Source organism: Acipenser ruthenus, chromosome 13 (assembly GCF_902713425.1).
Source record: "Acipenser ruthenus chromosome 13, fAciRut3.2 maternal haplotype, whole genome shotgun sequence".
Taxonomy (NCBI): Eukaryota; Metazoa; Chordata; class Actinopteri; order Acipenseriformes; family Acipenseridae; genus Acipenser; species Acipenser ruthenus.
Window position 1 is genome coordinate 27011086 of NC_081201.1, and position 18541 is coordinate 27029626.

At 36.4% G+C, this 18541-nt stretch overlaps 2 protein-coding genes across 7 annotated transcripts in view; one reads left to right on the plus strand and one right to left on the minus strand.

Moving 5' to 3' along the window:
* Positions 1-4455, minus strand: part of LOC117418595 (renalase-like) — a 55107-nt gene extending 50652 nt beyond the window's left edge. For 2 of the 4 annotated variants that reach the window (XR_009306745.1, XR_004546823.3), the window contains exons 1-3: positions 4152-4373; positions 2916-3027; positions 1646-1791 (exon numbers count right to left, since the gene is read on the minus strand). Coding sequence is in view for 1 of the 4 variants with exons in the window: in XM_058984991.1 (XP_058840974.1) it covers positions 1646-1791; positions 2916-3027; positions 4152-4290 (397 nt within the window). In the remaining 3 variants the exon portion in view is untranslated. The other 2 variants (XR_009306746.1, XM_058984991.1) reach the window with 2 other exon arrangements.
* Positions 4456-6155: 1700 nt separating this feature from the next.
* On the plus strand, positions 6156-18199 carry LOC117418515 (lysosomal acid lipase/cholesteryl ester hydrolase). 3 transcript variants are annotated; one of them, XM_034031651.3, is made up of 10 exons: positions 6156-6399; positions 8160-8268; positions 10341-10464; positions 13051-13249; positions 13552-13661; positions 13941-14077; positions 14662-14808; positions 14959-15030; positions 16628-16696; positions 17250-18199. In XM_034031651.3, exons 2-10 carry the CDS (start codon positions 8167-8169, stop codon positions 17481-17483), a joined length of 1194 nt encoding a protein of 397 aa, XP_033887542.3. In that variant the 5' UTR covers positions 6156-6399; positions 8160-8166; the 3' UTR covers positions 17484-18199. The 3 variants fall into 3 exon arrangements, with proteins under 3 accessions (XP_033887542.3, XP_033887544.3, XP_033887543.3); XM_034031653.3 differs by having other exon boundaries at positions 6158-6399; positions 10341-10458; XM_034031652.3 differs by lacking the exon at positions 6156-6399 and adding an exon at positions 6633-6651.
* The last annotated feature ends 342 nt before the right edge of the window (positions 18200-18541 follow it).

Here is an 18541-nt window from a genome sequence, read left to right on the forward strand (position 1 = left end):
TTATTTAAAATGACTCAACCTTCCCAAAAGCCTTTTGAATTCTAATTACATTTTCCAAATTGGGTTCATTAAAGTCTCCTTATGATTTTAATAAAGGCTCAATTATCTGCCCGAATCATTATCAGCCAAATCCCTCTTTCTAGGAAATAGGGAATCATAACTACATTTTGGACAAGAACATTTCTGAAAGGAAAAATATAATTAAGGTTTTTTGTCTGATGCCAATGAAAGCCAGTTAGTTTCCCTGCTACATACTGCTCTTCTTAACAAATATCAGGAGACATTGGGTGGTTTTTGGTTTGGGCTATTGCTTTTTGAATCACCCTTTCTGTTTGGGTCCAAAATCCAACCACTGTCCCTTTATAAAATGTTGAAAATAGACCTCTTTAGAACAGTTTGTGTTAACAGCAGACCATTAGATGTCATCGCCAGCTATGAAGTTTAAGGCGGATTTGTAGAATTTGAAAGCCATCCTTGGCAAGCTCTGTGCAAAAATGCTTGAAACTGAGAACAGTACAGAAGGGGCTGGCATGGTAGCTCAACCCACTAAAGCCACTAAAGTTGCAACCCCAGGCACAACTAGTGCTGGAATGACCGATGTAAACAACTAGAAAGCTGAACCTGGGGAGTTTCTGGATCTCCACTGAACTGGCATAGGGCTTGTTTTTTGTAGTTAATGAGCCAGATAGTTATCTACTGGGAAAATAATAAAAAAATAAAACAGGACTGGAGATTTCCCACAACTAGTGCACAGAGCTGAACAAGAAAAGTATATGTAATGGACCACAGGAGGCCGGTGGAGTCATTAGTGTACGGTTGTAGGGTCAAAAGGCCAGATAGTAAAATTATGTTGGTTCTAATAAAGATAGCTCTTTAGATTGAAAAGGACTGACACAACATTTTCTATGGCACCCTTATCTTATTGTTCTTCAAAAGGTCAATTCTTTATTATTTGTATCACTGTTTTTTGACACAATTTGAATGCTGATTCTTCACTGCTTCAATGTTGCAATCTACTGGACTGAAGATAAAGGAGCAACCTGCTAAGTTGAGCCAACTATCTCTTTCCACCAGCCGAACCTACTAACAGTTCTTACTGGAAAGTCTGTATCTGGACTGGACAGGTAGTCGGCCAGTAGGGGTCGCTGAAGAGTGATGAGGTGAACTATACCTAACCATTTTTCCTCTTGAACCCTATAGGAGTGGAAAGACCAATGCAGAACTCCCTGTTGGGTCCCCAGACAAGATTGGCAACTTGACAAGAGCGGGATTCTAGCCATGCTTACATGCCTTAATGTTTAGATCATTTTGTTTTACTTAAATTTCTAACCAAGCTATAATTTTAGAAAGTTTAAACTCATGTTTCCTGTTACCCAATCACTTCCTGTACTGAAGTTCAACAACAGTAAACTGCCTTTTTTTCACATTTTAACAGTCGATGGCACCGACAACCTCTTTTCCCAACTGCTTTAAATATTAATAAAGAAGTCTGCATGTTGATTAGTGACATAAAAGAGGAATCATGTAGCACATAAAAAAAAAACACTCTTCTCATGGTCCCTGCATTATGGAACAAGTAGCTGAGAAAAACACGATTAGAGGATGCCCTGTCATTAACACCACATCAAAGTGAACTGCAGACTACCTGACTCTCCGAGATAATGCTTGACAATATAAGAGATTCCCCGTGGGGTTATGAAGTTGCAGCAACCATCCTCTTTCATCACCATCCCTTCCACTGGGGCAGTCAGGGGTTTTAAAATGCTGTGCGCCAACAGCTCTTCATAAAAGCTGGAAATCAAAGAGAATATTTATCAAAAACTGTAGTTGGTAGTTTCCTGATAATCTTTAGACTATAATCACACGTAAACCTGGTTTCTTCGAAAGCTTTGAAAAGCATGCAGCAGTCCTAAACGATGACCAACCTGCTGCTGTAGGTTTCAGTGTAATTCTTTTTTGTCTTATGTAGTGAGTAAAGAAAAGAAAGATCTGTTTTAGTTTTTGCTTCCTAGGATAAAGAAAAGTGGAGGCTTGTGAGATCGGAGGACGCTCACATGCCTGCAGAAGGTCTGTGCTGTGTGGGGACTGGCTGCAGTGAGGAGAAAAAACATAATTGGACATTCCAATTTGGGGGAAAAAATAAATAAAAAATAATAATTGGTCACTCTAAATAAAAATAAATAAATAAATAAATAAATAAATAAATAAAGTAACTAACATATACATATGCTCTCGCAAATAATAGTATAAAAAGTAGTAGTATTATGGAATGCTTAGCTTAGGAGGTGACTAACTTTACAGCCAATTTTATTGGGGTTTATTCATTGAAGTACAGTACCTGCATTATTTCTCTGATCTATTCCGAGGCATTCCATTGACTATGGCTAGTGCTGTTGTCATAATTTATATTTAATATTTTATTTAAAAAAACAAATAAATAAACACTTTTTTTCCCCTGGTTGGTTAATATGTCAAAATGTAATCAAGTTTTAAAACATTACAGCCCTTACAAGGTTTTCTTGCTCATTAGTAGTTAATGAAATATACTTTTTGGAATGTCATAACATTTAATCTAAAGAGCTTATACTTAATCAAAATAAACTAAGTATTCATGGCCATAGCTTGTTACTGGCTGAAAGCATGTCTATCAATAAGGGAAGCCAGTTAAGGGGTGAGGACAGTTGCATCCTCCAGATGAAATGACCCAGGAAGTGCAAGACCGACTAAAAGCATGGCTTGCAAACAGAGATTTTTTTAACCTAGTATATCATGTTTTAAAATAAAAATACATGTGTTTCTTTCAAAACTACACATTTGAGACCTATATAATGTGGACGGCGGATTAAATTTATGGAAGTATTTTGTTAGCTACAATTACTTTAACAGGTTTTCATAAATAAATGAATAATTATTACCTTTGATGCTTCGAAGAACAGTATGGTGTTGCAGTTATGTACTGTGCTCCCAGGTCAGCAGTACACGTGGGGTCATTAATTAAGACTTCTGCTTGTTGCCTTGTTCTTCCTCCTAACAATGCAACAAGAGGGATTTAAACAGTATTTAGACGTTTTTGTATAATGTTTTAGCAACATTAGCACATATAGGGTTCACAGAGGCCTATTTTCAAATAGTAGTTTGGCTTTGCAAGGCATTAAGGCTGTGAAGAGAAGAAATACATAAACAGCAGAGGGTGCTGCAGGAGGATCAGTCTGAGTGAAGACAGGGTTCCTTCCACTCTCCTTGTTGACAAAGAGAAAGTGGATTTAAATGAGGTTTTAATATCAACTTTCTTACATTTTATCTTTAAAAAATAAAAAATAAAAAAGGAACCAAAAAAATATACAATACAAAATGGACCACTGGCAATGCTGCTGAAGCTCGTAACAGCTTGGTTATCACTCTTTTTAGCTATCTATCTATCTATAGGTATATATACAGTGAGAGAGAGAGAGATGGCAATATATACTATAGCTATATAAATTATAACATTTAAATCTACTTTATGTTGAAAACATGAGTTCTACAGGCGTTTCCTTTGAAATATGATCATACAGTGTGAAGATAAATGTGCAATTTCTTGCTCAATGCTAAAACTAGCATGCACACTGTATTTGTATTTGACTTGCACAATGAGAAGTGTAGCAATCAGGTTTCAAGGAGGGGAGGCAGCTACAGCTAAGTCCAAACAAAGGTGTACAAACTAGACTGTAAACAAAATGTGTTCCACTAAAAAGGAGTGCAAAAACTACTGAAGGAAATACCTTTTTGTTGTTGTGTAAAACTGAATATGACTGTGTAAAACTGAATATGACTGTGTAACAGTTCCGTTTAAATCCTAACACCTATTATATAATAGAGTTAAAGGCTCACAAATTTAAAATGCATACGTTAAAATCTCAGACCCATTCCCATGTTACAGTATATTTTTATTTTTAGAAACTATGTAGCATGTTTATTTACTTAACAGTAGTGTAACTACTCGGTTTCAATTGGGGAAAAGGTTGCCTATCAATCTTATGCATGATGCAAATAAAAACATAAAGCACCATGTTTCGGTAATGATGTTGTAAAGTGATATGCTTATCAATCCAACTGTACGTCATCAATTAAAAAAAAAAAAAAATCTACTAAATCAATTCTGCAAAACTAACCTGGGCCTCTGGCTTTATCCCACACTACAATATGTGTATTACTGTGCATTTCTCTTCGCAGCGCAGGCAAGCACACAGGCTGCCTGTGAGCCCTGCACCGACTATCAATACTCGGGACATTACAAGAATATTGTCCCATCGGTTCAGTTAAAAAAAACAAACAAAAAAAAAACACACACAGATACCGGTGCAGATAACTTTCAGCCGACACTGCAGCTCTTTCATAATGCTAACCTCAACTTTGACCTTTCTTTCCGACACTGCACGTTCTCTGTTGGCCAACCAAGAGTGTTCCCTGTTGTTTAGCACGCAAATCATTTAAATTAGTGCAGCCATACTCAGTTTTAAACACAATGTGAAGTATTTGTATGAGTAATTATTATTCAATTGTGATCAAACTTGGTCTGGACATTTAGCACAGTAAAATAATTAGACGGTAGGCCTACCTATCATTACAGATTAATTTTCGCCGTGTGATGCTTGTCACACATTCAGTTTGACAACCAACTAAAATAGAGATTATACAACGGAAGTCGGAGTTTGCCCATTGGTTAAAACGATCATTTATGTTTCCCATTTTCCCATGAGGGGTACTATATTAATAATCACCTCTGCACTATTCTAACAAGCATGCCAGTGACACGAGCCCCCCGTCACAGCTGTACATTCAAAATATGAGCTGTCAGTTACATACAAAGTCAATCTCAATGCACTACCTGCTGTATGCACATGTAAAAACACAATTTAACACAAATATGGACAGATTTCTACATATACGCAGATATTCGGATACTCTCGATTTCTCTGTCGTTGAGTCAGAAAGCAGTGTGTGAGAAATAGACCCTCATTTTATGAAAAATTAAAACACGTGACCCTTGCCTACTTTCCCGCGGAACTGAAAAGGAAATTGTTGTATAGAATGGTTATTGATCAATTAGCCCATATGTGTTATTAATTGCATGTGGATCTATTCCAGTGTTTACAAGTTTGACATATTCTTTTAATCTATATAGCACAAACATGTAGATTGATGCCACCATTAACTATATGGCACTATACAGCATCTCTCAGGAACCTATGTTTTTCTATTACGAGTTTTATAATTAGGGGTCCATAATATGGTATGTATTGTTCTATTATTTAGCTGTTTGGTTCCATGTTGAACATATAAATGTACAAAGAACATGATACAGCCTGGAGAAGGGTTTTATATATAGAGCGCCACGTATCTCCCTTTTCTCACAGTCCATTTTTTCAGTGAACTGAATACACTGAAAAAACAGCATATCATTCAGTAATCCTCTCTAAATATGAGGGGGCAACATTTATAACTACAAAAACATTGGGGCCGCAGCGCAATATAAATCACCTTTATTCAACATTAAACTTTGCACAATTTCCTGTCAAAAAGATCACCGTATCTTGACTCACGCAATGTTTTCAGCCAAATGATGTAATTTCGACACCACGGTTTCACAAGCAATACAATATATTAGCTTGTCATACATATGTACATTTTCCTGTAAACCTATTGTATCCAAATCCGGAATTACTGTTTAAAGCAGTAGGACTGTGGATGCTTTATGTGTTATCAATGTACCTACAACCTCCATATTTGCAGTGCTATGCGTAACAAATTGTAATATATAGTTGTGACAGGTATAAGAGTATAGAGATTTAATATCACTGGACCAAAAACAACAACAGTCTGTATTATGTTTATGTTTTAATGTAATGTTTTACCCTTTACCTGTTTAAGTACCGGTAATCATAAAGGTGATTTTAATCAGGTTAACATGATCCCTGACAGAAACAATGTAACACGTTATACAATGATTTTCTTTGTATCATTCCAAAACCAGTTTAATTACAGTGACTGGTTTATTAATGATACAACATGAATACCACCCCTTAATAGAGTATTTCCACCACTTTTCTTATCTACGTATAGTTGCTCAGATGCAGACATATGCAGTGGAAAGTAAATGCACTACATCATTATCCAGCACGAGGTCACTGAGGGAGTGATCATATGGGTGCTTGAGCCTGTGGTGCTCAAACCCCTAATAAAAAATTGACTTAATTAGTTGCATTTCTATCTATCTATCTATATATAACATAAGACATAATTTTAATTGTTGTGTTTCCATCAATAGGGACGGAACTTGTGCTTACATCACCTCTTTGTGTTCTACGTCGCTCTGCCGATTTATTGACGACAACCCGCCTTTGGATTCCATCGTTTGAAGTAAATTTTTATTTGTTTTGCTATGAATTAATTAAAGTAACAAATACTATGATTTTCAATATGAACGGTGTTCGGTAGTTTAAATGTTAGTTTAATAAATTATACTGTATTGTGATTAAAATACTATATAAATGTATTGCATGTCAGTGATCTCGTGACTTGATGTGCTATTTGCGGAACTAATAACTATACTGAATTTATCACCTGTACTGTTACGTTTCGAGGACGTTTAATGTAGGGTAGTAGTAGCAAGTAGGTTAAATAAAGTGTATTTAATTTGCAAATGATACAAAGGTTACAGGATAATCAACGAAAAGTTTCAGTTGTCAGTGGCGACTGATATTTTCTATTGATCTTTTATCTTAGTAAATCAAACTGACAGGTCGGGTGGATGTCTAAATTATTGAAAGGTTGAGATTTTGGCACATTATTGTACGCAGTCTACTTACTGTAGGAAACGGTCAATAGATACAGTGTCGTGTATGTTGTATATCGTTGTTTTGTAAAAAGTATCGACGCGTGACTGACAGTTTTTATACAAGAACAAAATCTACCCGTCATTTCCGCATGTTTTCAGATACAAATTACAAAAAACAATCACGAAACTGGTGCAATTGTGTTTCGGACAACCAGCAGAAACAGCGTTTAATAGCGTTGTCATTGCAATAAAAAGGATATTTCGCCATTGACTATGGAGGGAGGGTGAGGGGGTATATAGGCTACAGGCATGTATAGATTTGTATGCCCTGCCTTGTGAATCGGAGTAATTGTTGTCAGCTGACAGACTGCTATACAAACAACCACGTGTTTCTTCTCTAAACTGTTATTCATGCTAGGTAGATGTTGTTATAATTTGTCTTTTAAAATATATTCTAGTCTTTAATCCAACTTCCAGTGTTTAAAATAAATACAGTGCCCACTGCTTTGTAGAATACTGTAATGTGTACTAATACATAAGGATATAAAGTAGTAAAACAGTAATGGGATCATTTTTTAAAATTTTTTACTAGTTCCAACGTTTTAATGATTGTGTAATATTTGTAGTTGTGATATAACTCCCTCATCGTCTCTAATGTTTCTCCAAAGCATCATTATCCATGCTCGTGCAGATACCAACTGGCTGCCATTATCATTAAAAACTCCTTTTATAAACATTGATGTTGACAGTAGGTTCTGGTCTGTTTGCATTTGATAAGCAGCTCCTGGATTTTGACGTTTTCTGGGCACCCTTCATTACTCCCAATAAATATTCTCATAGCATAATAGGTTCTGACCAACACCTAAGGGAGGTGTGCTGTATTTAAACACTGGGTCATTTATCTGAGCTGGAGAAGCAGCATACCCTTTGAGCTGGGACTCTTTTTGATGTTTGTTGCTTTCAGGTAGCTGTCCAGCATAGTACCAAAAGCATATTTAGACTGTTCTTTGCTTTTAAAGGGTAACATTGTATTGTAAACGCTGCAGCAGCTAGCTCAGTTAGCAGTCAGCGGGTTCATCCGAGCATGTGAAATAGTTCACTATAATTGAAAAAAAAAAAGAATAAATATAAAGATGTTGAGATGAGAAGATTACATTTTTGGTGTTGTGGGAAGGGGTAGATGCAGTAGCTTCTAATTATTGCAATTTTGTTTTGGAGAGGGGATTTTAAAGAATGTTACTGGATGTGCTGTAGTGACAAACAGGTGTACACACTCCATAAAGAAAACCAGGCCTACTGCCAAAATAATTTTTTTAACGCTTTGATGTTTCTTTCTTTGAAGACCAAAGATGGCATGGCTACTCCTTGGTGTGGTGTTGTTAATTCACGGGGCTGTGCAGTGTGAAGAAACCTTCGAACAAGATCTGGATCCTGAAGTTAACATGAACATTGTAAGTCACACCATGTTTTTGTTTACTGATGTACATGTTCTGTAGCCTGTAGGAAGCCCTGTGTTGTCAGAGTTAAAACCCAAGGCTTGATGAGAATACAGATAATGCAATGATCTGGAAAATCTTTCTTGCAATGAAAAACTATTGGCATTGAAACACTACACAAACATTTCAATTCGTATTTTAGCTAAATACTACAAAAAGCAGCATATAGGGTGAATATAAAGTTAGCTGCCCAGTTTGCAATGCTGCTGTGGAAAAAAAAATATTAGAGACTGTATGTAATCTTTATGATGAAAACATATATAATAGACAAATGGAGCCTGTATACGCTTTTATAGGATTCAGCCACTGTGCTTTTTATGACCCATGATTATACTGTATTCTTGGAAAAGTAAGTAGATTAGCCAACTGACTTTACATTTATTTAATACTAGTATTTAAGATTTAATAAATGTTGAAATCTGTATTGAGATCATGATCTTTAACTCTATCAAAAGAAGAGGAAGTCGAATATATTTTGTGTATCTGAATAATGGATGCTGATTCTCACAACTGCAATCATTATTGCCGCAAGACCGGATCCGTTACACAGGCTGTTGTAATAAAAGGAACTTAAGCGCTCATGTTGAAATCGAACATGCTGTGACATAATGTAGCCCTATAAAGTCCTTACCAGCAATTGGTAAGGTATTTTCTGGCATGGCTATACTTTTTTAAATCATGTTTAATCATGTTAAAAGTGGTGTTTGATTGAATTATTTCAGTTTTCTGTTAATCACGTGGCACGTTGATATGTGTGGAAGATATGATTTGCATTATCTGCACGTACATTCCCTGTTATGCAGGCTTCCTGCATTCAATCCAGATCGATCACCACCACAAATAATAACTCTTTGGCAATCTTTCTTCTGGGATTCACCCCACCACTTGTTGTCTGTGTTTAAATAAGAACATTTTGATCTAGCTCTGACAATCTGTCTAGGCTGTTTTTTTTCTTTAGATAAATCTGTTTGGTCAGTTACTGTGACACATTCCCACAAGCTTTTCAAAGCAGTCAGCTTTTTAAGTTGTAAAGTGCATATTTAGTAAGTAGTAAGTAAATCCAAGCACATTTTATCACACACAACCGTTCACTGTTGATGTAGCCTGTCAACAGAGGTACATCAGCAACTGATGGAAATTACAGTAGATGTTGAACCGGTGGATTTTTCCCTAAGTGGAACAGCCACACTGATGCCCCAAAGGGACTGAGAAATTGCAGTGAATTTAAAATTTACGGTCAGACTGCACACCACTTTTCTATCTTGTGGGATTTATAGTTTTGGTATTGGATGCTTTATTACCAGAACTGGACATTTTTACCTGTGGGGTTAAGAAAGACAGAATTTGAAATAACTGTTAATGCATTTGGGACTACGTGATGTGAAAAGGCATTATAATCTAGACTTCATTATTTCACTTGGACTCCAGTATTGTACAAGTACTGTAACATCATGTTTTTTTTTTTAAAATTTTTTTATTGTAAATTGTATATCCTTTGCTTGAGGGATATTTAAAAATCTAGGGGTATTTGTTGACAAAGTACTAGCGTACAATTTATATTTTCAGACAGACAACACAATGCAGTAGGGTCATTACACCTGAAGTTTAAGGGGGCTGTCTTGACCCTCAAACATCAATTCATTATTTTTTTTTGCAAAGTCTTGAAACAGGGTTTAAAATTACACTTATTTGTCTAGGCCCCACACAGAGGAAAATTAGATCAAAGTTAATCAAAGCAGGCATTTTTACCACCTTCACAAATGTTCAGCATGTGAGGTATAAGTTACACAACTCGTCTCTTGCAAGCACACACCAACACTGGAACCATTTTCTCCAGCATATGTTGTTTACAGTATGTATCCTCAACCACAAATGTAGGAAACACCTCCCCTGAATTTGGTCCACTAGAGCTGGAATGACCAGTATGTCATTCATTGGCTAAGCATATTCCATTCTGAATCAGCCTGTTAAGCTGTTGTCCTTTTCTCTCAAAATGATAATGAATTATTTCTCTTTGCGTCCTTCAGAGTCAGATTATTTCCTATTGGGGGTATCCGGCTGAGGAACACGAAGTAGTCACCGAGGACGGCTATATCCTGAGCGTTAACCGAATCCCATATGGAATAAAGAACAAGGGATCCAAAGGTACAAGTAAGACAGTCAGCCTGTATTGCAGCTGGTTTCACAGGTAATGTAAGGTAGGTAGTCTGAGATTAGTGCTAGTCGGGATCAGTGAATGGGGAATCGGTGGCTGTGATTTATCAGTTGTATTTTTATGACAAATGACAATGGAATACAGTTTGTAATTTATACACTAGCAGGTCGCGATACATGCTACCAAAAATGTTATGCTAATGATGGGCTACTTTGTATGAAGTGCAGTGAGATCAAATGATCATTAATGATGGACTAATAGGTTAAAAGGCAAAACAATAAGATAGGGGAGCATGTATTCATACCAACTATATATCATTATTGAACAACCATTTAGTGGATTTCAAGTAGGCGGTATATGTATGTACATTTAAGTGTACCACAGTCCCTGTACTGTTTACTGTGCTTTTCCCATGTCTATACTATGAATTTCCTCTGCTTTAGTATGGACACTTTTTTGTTGACACACTATGTTGCCTTATAAGACAATCTTTAGGAAGTCTGAATCAGTCACAATATGTGTATTTGGTTTACCCTTGCATTGAAGCCTTACACCTACTCCTACTCCACTTTGATTAAGCAGAACTGTTTATTTATATGTCATTCCTATCTCGGCCCCCTCACAGATATCACCAATGACATTAGTCAGCTCCTGCTGTGATAAAATGAATCACTTTAGAGCTGTAACACCATGAGGCTGGAGTAGATAGTATGCAGATAATCAGGTAGTTGACCCAGGTAGAGCCTTGCACTGAATTAGTTAGGCCATTTAGATTAGGTCACCTGCCAGCCCTCAAAAACAAACCCCTATGAGGTATGATGGCAAATGGACCTGTGTGATTTTTCCTGTGTAGGGTGCATACAAATTGCTTTAGCTGGTCAAAAAAACACGTAACTCTTCTTACTACTATAAAAGACTGCATATGGAAAGGTTTAAAGGGGAAGTAGCTTCAAAATTCATTCTAATTCCTTTTTACATATCCCTTACTATTTTATTGTGTTGGACTCTTACTTCAGTGCTGAGTTATTATATATATATTTTTCTGTATCTGACTTTACCTTTTGAATTTGATTTGAGATTGTTTGGAGAATCCTAAGTGTTGGGTCTGAACAGCTTTCCTCATTCTATTCAAATCATGTTATAATGTAATCTTTCGAGTCTATACTATAACATAAGAAATGAACATTAACATGCACTGGTATGTTTTGTAATTATTGATCCATAGAATAGAAATAGAAATGTGTAATCTGATCCACACTGGTCTGCCTCGTTTTGCTTCTGTTATTGAAGTAATGAAAAAAACACATTTCTAATCTTATTTGGAAAACAGATCAAATAAAAACTAATTCCATTCTACTCAATAACAATGAACTCCAATAAATTCACTGTGCATAAATCCTGGAGGTGTATCCCTGTACCGCTGGGTAATGTTAGCTTTATGATTTCATTTTGCTCTCCTTTAAAACAATCATAATAAAAAAACACCTTTTTAAATCTTTCCATGCATTCTAGCTGAACCTTCCCAGTAAAATCTAAGGATGATTTGTGGTGTTTGTCTTTGCCATTAAAAATGTAGGCAGAGGATGTGTTTTTGTTTGTTTGTCAGGCCTCCTAGGGCTAACTTGAGTTTGGTAATCTGCAGTGATTTGTGGTTCATTCGATTTCTTTAGTTCAGTTCAGAGGGTGAGAAAGTGCACAGTTTGCTCAGGCAATATACATTTGAACATGAACCGCACAAACCTTTTTTTTAAAACTAGATTTTTTGAAGGCATACGTGATACAAGGATATACAGTATATTGGAGGTGCCAATGCGTACAAGTAACTATGTCAAACAATTGTACATGTACATACAGTAGATATAGGTCATGTTGATTTACTTTATCATGGTACCTCATTATATTGTAAAACATGTGTCATACAAAGTTTGCAGGTTTTTTATGATTTTTTTTTGTTTAGTTTTGTTTAAGTTGTCCACTGCAACAAAAATCTTAGTGTTATTCATAGGAAACCACAGTTAGAATCAAATTCCAACACATGTAGAGCTACAATACTCAATCAAAACTAGAGCAAACATTTGGTTTGTGATTGTAATGATGAAGGCTTCAAAGAAAAGAAAAACAATCTGAAATATTAAACGCTCTCTTGAGAACTGCCTTGTGTGTGTGTGTGTGGCTCTGAAGCAGAGGTTTTCATCCTCTGGTTGAGATGGATTTAAGATTGAAACTAGATGGCCAGTTAGCTCCCTCTGCTGGTAGGAAGTAGACATTTGTATTGTTTAAGGTTCTGGATTTTAAGGGTGTCCCTTGTGTTTTTAAATATCTTAGCAAAGTTGTTTTTTTTTTAATTGATTTATTAAATATGTACTTCAGAATTAACGCATCCTTAATTCACCTGCTATCAAGCCCTTGAGCTCTCTAGGTGTTTCTGAAAAAATGTTCTCAGTATAACAAAATTAAAAAGCTAATTGCCTTTTTAAACCCATTTTGTTTCCTGAGCTGAAACTGAGAACATGATAACACATTGTACCAAATGTGTTTAGTATTTTATTTTCTATAGTAAAGTGTTAACATTTTGTTTGTAGAGCTGAGGCCTGTGGCATTCCTCCAGCATGGTCTGCTGGCAGCCGGGAGCAACTGGATCACCAACCTGCCCAACTCCAGCCTGGCTTTCATCCTGGCCGACGCCGGCTACGATGTGTGGATTGGCAACAGCCGGGGCAACACCTGGTCCAGGAAACATGTGACGCTGCGCCCAGACGAGGATGCATACTGGGCTTTCAGGTAATGAGGCAAACGCACTGCTATCCAGGACTCCTGCGGCTGCAATTACCTCTGCCGATTCTTTTGTTTTTTTAGTAAATAACTCTGTGTAAAAGTGGACTGTCCAACACAAAGGCATCAATAATGACAGTGGTGTTAGTTTAAAGCATTGAAGGTCTAGTACAAATAACTGACACAAAAGCCTGATATTTAACAGTAAGTAGTGAGTAAGCTTTACATTGACAGGGCAATTGTAAGTGTGAGCATTTGTAAATTTTGAACTAAAAATAAATAATGGCCAAACCTTTCCTTTTTTTATCTAGCTTTGATGAAATGGCTAAGAAGGACCTCCCTGCAGTGATAAACTTCATTACCAAGAGTACAGGGCAGGAGCAGATCTACTATGTGGGGCACTCCCAGGGCACTACCATAGGTAAGTGGAACTGAGGTTGAGCAAAACATTCTGAAGATACCATACAGGTAGATAAGTTACAGCCTTGACATGATATTACAATGAAACCTGAATTAACTGAGGATAACAGTGAAGATCAGCATATTAGTAACTTTAAATGACCTAGAAAGCAATTTGAGAAAAATCAAATGGGGTTTTTGTAAAGTGAAAAAAAAAAAAAAAAATATATATATATATATATATATATATATATATTATGCTTTACTTATGTACAAACTTTTTTTTTTAAACACATCACAGCTTTTATAGCCTTCTCTACCATGCCAGAGCTGGCAAGCAAGATCAAGATGTTTTTTGCCCTGGCCCCTGTGGCTAAAATTTCCAATTCTAAGAGCCCCATGACAAAACTGTCCATTGTTCCAGAGTTCCTGGCCTGGGTAAGTCTTCACACGTCCTACATACAAATTACTAGCAAGACTTTATGGGCCATATTTTCAAAGCATTTTCTCCATTCTTTAATTTACTCCTATTTTTGGAAAGGAAAAAAAATCACGTTAATGTTACATAATGAAAAATAAAACACCTTAAGAACACTTAAAATACCTTGAAATATATGACTTGGTTGTTATAATTAAATTCTTAAGCTTTACTGGTGTTAATAATTTATCTTTGAGACCGTGTTGTTGCAGGTGTTTCTAATTTTGTTCAACCTATCTGTCAGTAGGGTGCAGGGCCACCATGGGCAACCAGAGCAGGCTCAAAGTTATCCTCTTTGAGGCAGTTCCTAAAAGATCAGTAATGCCAACCAAACCCCAGCTGTCAGTTTTATTTAAATATGCTGCCTTGCACGTCCTGAAAATGATTTGTAACATAACTGCATTATGAATTAAGCAATCATGTGAATGTCGGCCCATTTACAATTTGTTTTTTGTCTATTACCCTTGCTATGCCAGCTCTGTAGATGTTAAATGCGCTACCCTCAAGGCAGTTTTGCATGCGTTCTGTTCTTCTCAATCCATAGAAGCTTTTTGGAAAGAAGGTGTTTTTCCCCCAGAGTACCTTGATAAAGTGGTTTGCTACGGAATTCTGTAGTCATGAGCGACTCGATGTCCTGTGTGGCAACATATTCTTTGTCCTGTGTGGTTTTGACGAGAAAAACCTAAACATGGTAAGTGCAGACTTGTGAGGTTACAGCTGAACTTTGCTTTTCCAAAAATATTTGTTAGATCATGCATAAAATACACTGTTTTAGGTCCACTAACTAGTGTCTCATAGATGTGGGTCATGTATTTCTAATGCAGCTTGTTTTGTTTTCTAGTCTCGTACCCCAGTGTACACGACACACTGCCCTGCTGGTACGTCTGTTAAGAACATGCTTCACTGGAGACAGGTACACTTTCCTTTAGATTCATAGGATTCTTACAGCACTTGCAGTTTAAGCTTCTGTTGAATGCATTTTCGGTGTTCTGTGAATTTACTTTTTTAAATATTTGTATGGCTAATCTTAAAGGAGTAATTTATATTATAAACAATTTAGTAAAATATAATTTCTCACCTGTTTTACATCCTGGTTATGTTTGTTTCTGCTTAGGTAATTATTTTTCATGCATGCTAACTATTCTAGAATAAAATTGCTTTGGAAAGATTCTTCAAGACTGAGCCGGGGAAGCATATTAGTGTTGCACTGTGTACCTAAGCCCACAGGAGAAGCATTGTGTATTGAAGCTTGTGCAACACTGAGAAGTTTCCCGACCTCTTCAGTAAATTAAATTGGCCTTAAGGAGAACTAAGCTTTGGGTGTTATTTTACGGCCCAATAACAATTGAATGTATAACTTCAAGCAGACACTTCTAAACCTTTCAGTTCCAGAGAAGGGGTACATTAATTACTATTATTAGAATATATTACTTTTTTAAGCAGAAACATTACTTTTACACAGTTAATAGGATAGAGAATTCTCCTATGTAAACATATGTGGAAAAATGGCACCACTGGGATTCACGTTGTATCCATGGTAACAAAAGCATCTTTTTGTGCTTTTGTTACCATGCCTGCGACAGCAAAACGCACAAGATCGGATGATGTTGAAAAAATCCAACATTTGTTGCATGGTTGCAAGCCAGTGAAGCGCAATAGAGCACGTTTTTGAGGAACTCTTAATAGAAGAAGTTCATATACATGAACAACAGAACAGGATTTTAAACTTGCCCCTAAACTGAATTAAATTAAAGCATAAATTAACTTTTGCTAAAATGAATATTGGTGCTTAATTACCGTGTGCAGCAAACACTTGTATAATAATAACAATAATAATGAATACAATGTATTTTTATTTGTATTATTGTTATTCTTTAATAAGTTAACGTCGCTATTTATTTTCATTTCATTAATATTGAATTGCCCATAACGTGCAGTTACTCTTCCAATCAAATCAGTAATGTTGCTCAGCTGTTCAGTACGTCTGACCGGAGGCAGTATGGAGAACAACTGATCAGTTTTACTTGTTTGCTGCTCATAGTAATTCAGCAACAGTATTCATTTTAGCAAATATATAGTAGCCAATTTACACATTCACTTCATTCAGTTTAGGGGTAATTTTAAAATCCTGTTCTGTCTCAAAGTGTCCCGGGATTGTGGAGCCTGTTGGCAACCCTAGTCACAAGTCGACACCGGTGGTAAAGCAGACTGGCTGAAAGTATGACGAACAGATACGATAACTTTGCTGCATCAAAAAGTCTGCGAACTCGGGGGTGCTTCAATCCTTCTGGTGCACCCGTAGACGTGTCTGCAGCTGACATACTGCTTTTGTCTGCGAGAGAAGTATAAACCAGCCTTTAGTTAGTAGAATTAATTGGAACTAGCCATTATTTTCAGTAATGCCATAATACTAAAAAAAAAAAATCATAAAAACTTCATAATTGTGGGGTGGTCACCCTGACTGTGTCTTGACAGCATATGTGATTTATTTTGTATTTTTTATTTTTAAGTTGGCCAAGTCTGGGAAACTTGGGGCTTTTGACTATGGCTGGAGAGGAAACATGGCACATTATAACAAGGTAAACTAAATTAAAGCTACATCTTATGGTGGAGTTGTATTCTCCACTGAAGAGGTTGAGTAATATAAGATTACCACAGTATGAACTAGAGAGGGAAGTTTAGTCCCTTAATTCCTTTGGTTCAGGTGTGAAGTCTAAAGTGTACCATTTATTTAACTGCTACTAAACATTTAGCCATTCATTAAACGTTTAAACTAAACTGAATAGGTAGATTTCTTATAGAACATTTTATTGTGGTACAGTCTATATTGCTTATTAAATGGGGAGCTCTGTTTTACCAACTTAGTGCCTAAAACTTCTTTGAGACTTGGAGATGTGGAATTCTACTCCTTGGTCTTTCTGGGAGATGGACAACAAAGATCTTAAGCCGATGGAAACACCCTAATGACCTCATAAGTGCTGTGTATTATTGTTACAGTTTGAGTTTGCAGGTGCAGTAGAGAATACATTATTTTTCAGTTGTTTGTACCAAACTCTGATGGAACAGAACTGGCAACTCATCATAGGCTTCATAAACCATAAATTGCCTTTTATCTCATCTTTTTCTTTCCAGTCGACTCCCCCGTTGTACTATGTAAGGGACATGAAGGTCCCGACAGCCCTGTGGTCTGGTGGGCATGACACACTGGCGGACCCCAAGGATGTGACTGTGCTCCTCACCCAGATCCCCAACCTGGTCTACCACAAGGACATCCCTCACTGGGAGCACCTGGACTTCATCTGGGGCCTGGACGCACCAGAGCTCATGTACAACCAAATTGTTAAACTCATGAATCAGCATGCCTAAAGCCTTCGGGGACCAGAAACTAGGCCTTTTTGAAATGTTTATAATGGGTACATTTTTATCAGAACCAAATGTTTCCAAATATATTGAGCCAAATCTAACTAAAACAAGACATCTTTCTGATGTTCAAATTGAGGTGAAATTGAAGGGGAAAAAAATATGGTTGCATAAAAGTGTTGAGAAAAGGCTTCTGGCGATGACTTTCTATGCAGTGATGTAATTTTGTTAAAAATTAGTGACTTAAAATTATTACAGGATCAACATATATTTAATAATATAATGTGAATCAGTAACATTTAAAACATTAAGATTGCCTTAGGCTTAAACTACTTTTTTAAAGATGTCCATTCCATACCTCAGTAGTTTCTTGCTAGTTTTTAATTCAGTGAAATTGTTTATTTTCTAAAATGTGTATTACACCATGCACTTGTTACTGCAAATTTTCTATTTTTTAATTTTGAAAAGAGTAATGCAGGCTTATTTATGTTAGTTTGAGCTATACGTCATGATATATTTCAGTTTATACCAGGTTGCAATTTTGACCTATAAAATGGTAATGTCAAAGAACTAGTATAAAAACAACTTAAGTAGACTTCTGAGAAACTTACCTTTCTAAATGTTCTTGTTAGTACTGTAACATTGCTTTATACACCTTTAATACATACAGCTGAAAAAATTGAAGTATTTTTGGACACAATAAATATATTTTTCATTGAAAATGTTTTCTTTTTTTTTTCCATAACACACTACCTCCTAAGCTATCCTACAATTGTGTCTTCCATATGTCCCCTTATATAGACTAGAAGATATATATATATATGTAAGGTATAAACCACGACGAGCCATGCGGCTCCCATGATGTATACCGGGCCTGTGCGTATAGAGGAGCGAGACTTTTAACTTTTTGGGAGAGAGAGCTAATAAAAAGAGTGGTTTTAACCTCTATTAAAACCAGCCCTAGTGTCCTGCCTTTTCTGCACTGCCGCTGGAAACCCAGCACACAGTCGCTACATTGTTGTCAAAATTGCCAAAATGAGTTGATTAAGAATCTATCACTAGCC

Coding starts and splice junctions, on each gene's coding strand:
- LOC117418515 (XM_034031651.3), top strand. CDS start 8,167: ATGGCATGGCTACTCCTTGGTGTGGTGTTGTTAATTCACGGGGCTGTG. Junction 8,269..10,340: donor CTGAAGTTAACATGAACATT/GTAAGTCACACC, acceptor TGCGTCCTTCAG/AGTCAGATTATTTCCTATTG. Junction 14,809..14,958: donor ACGAGAAAAACCTAAACATG/GTAAGTGCAGAC, acceptor TTTGTTTTCTAG/TCTCGTACCCCAGTGTACAC.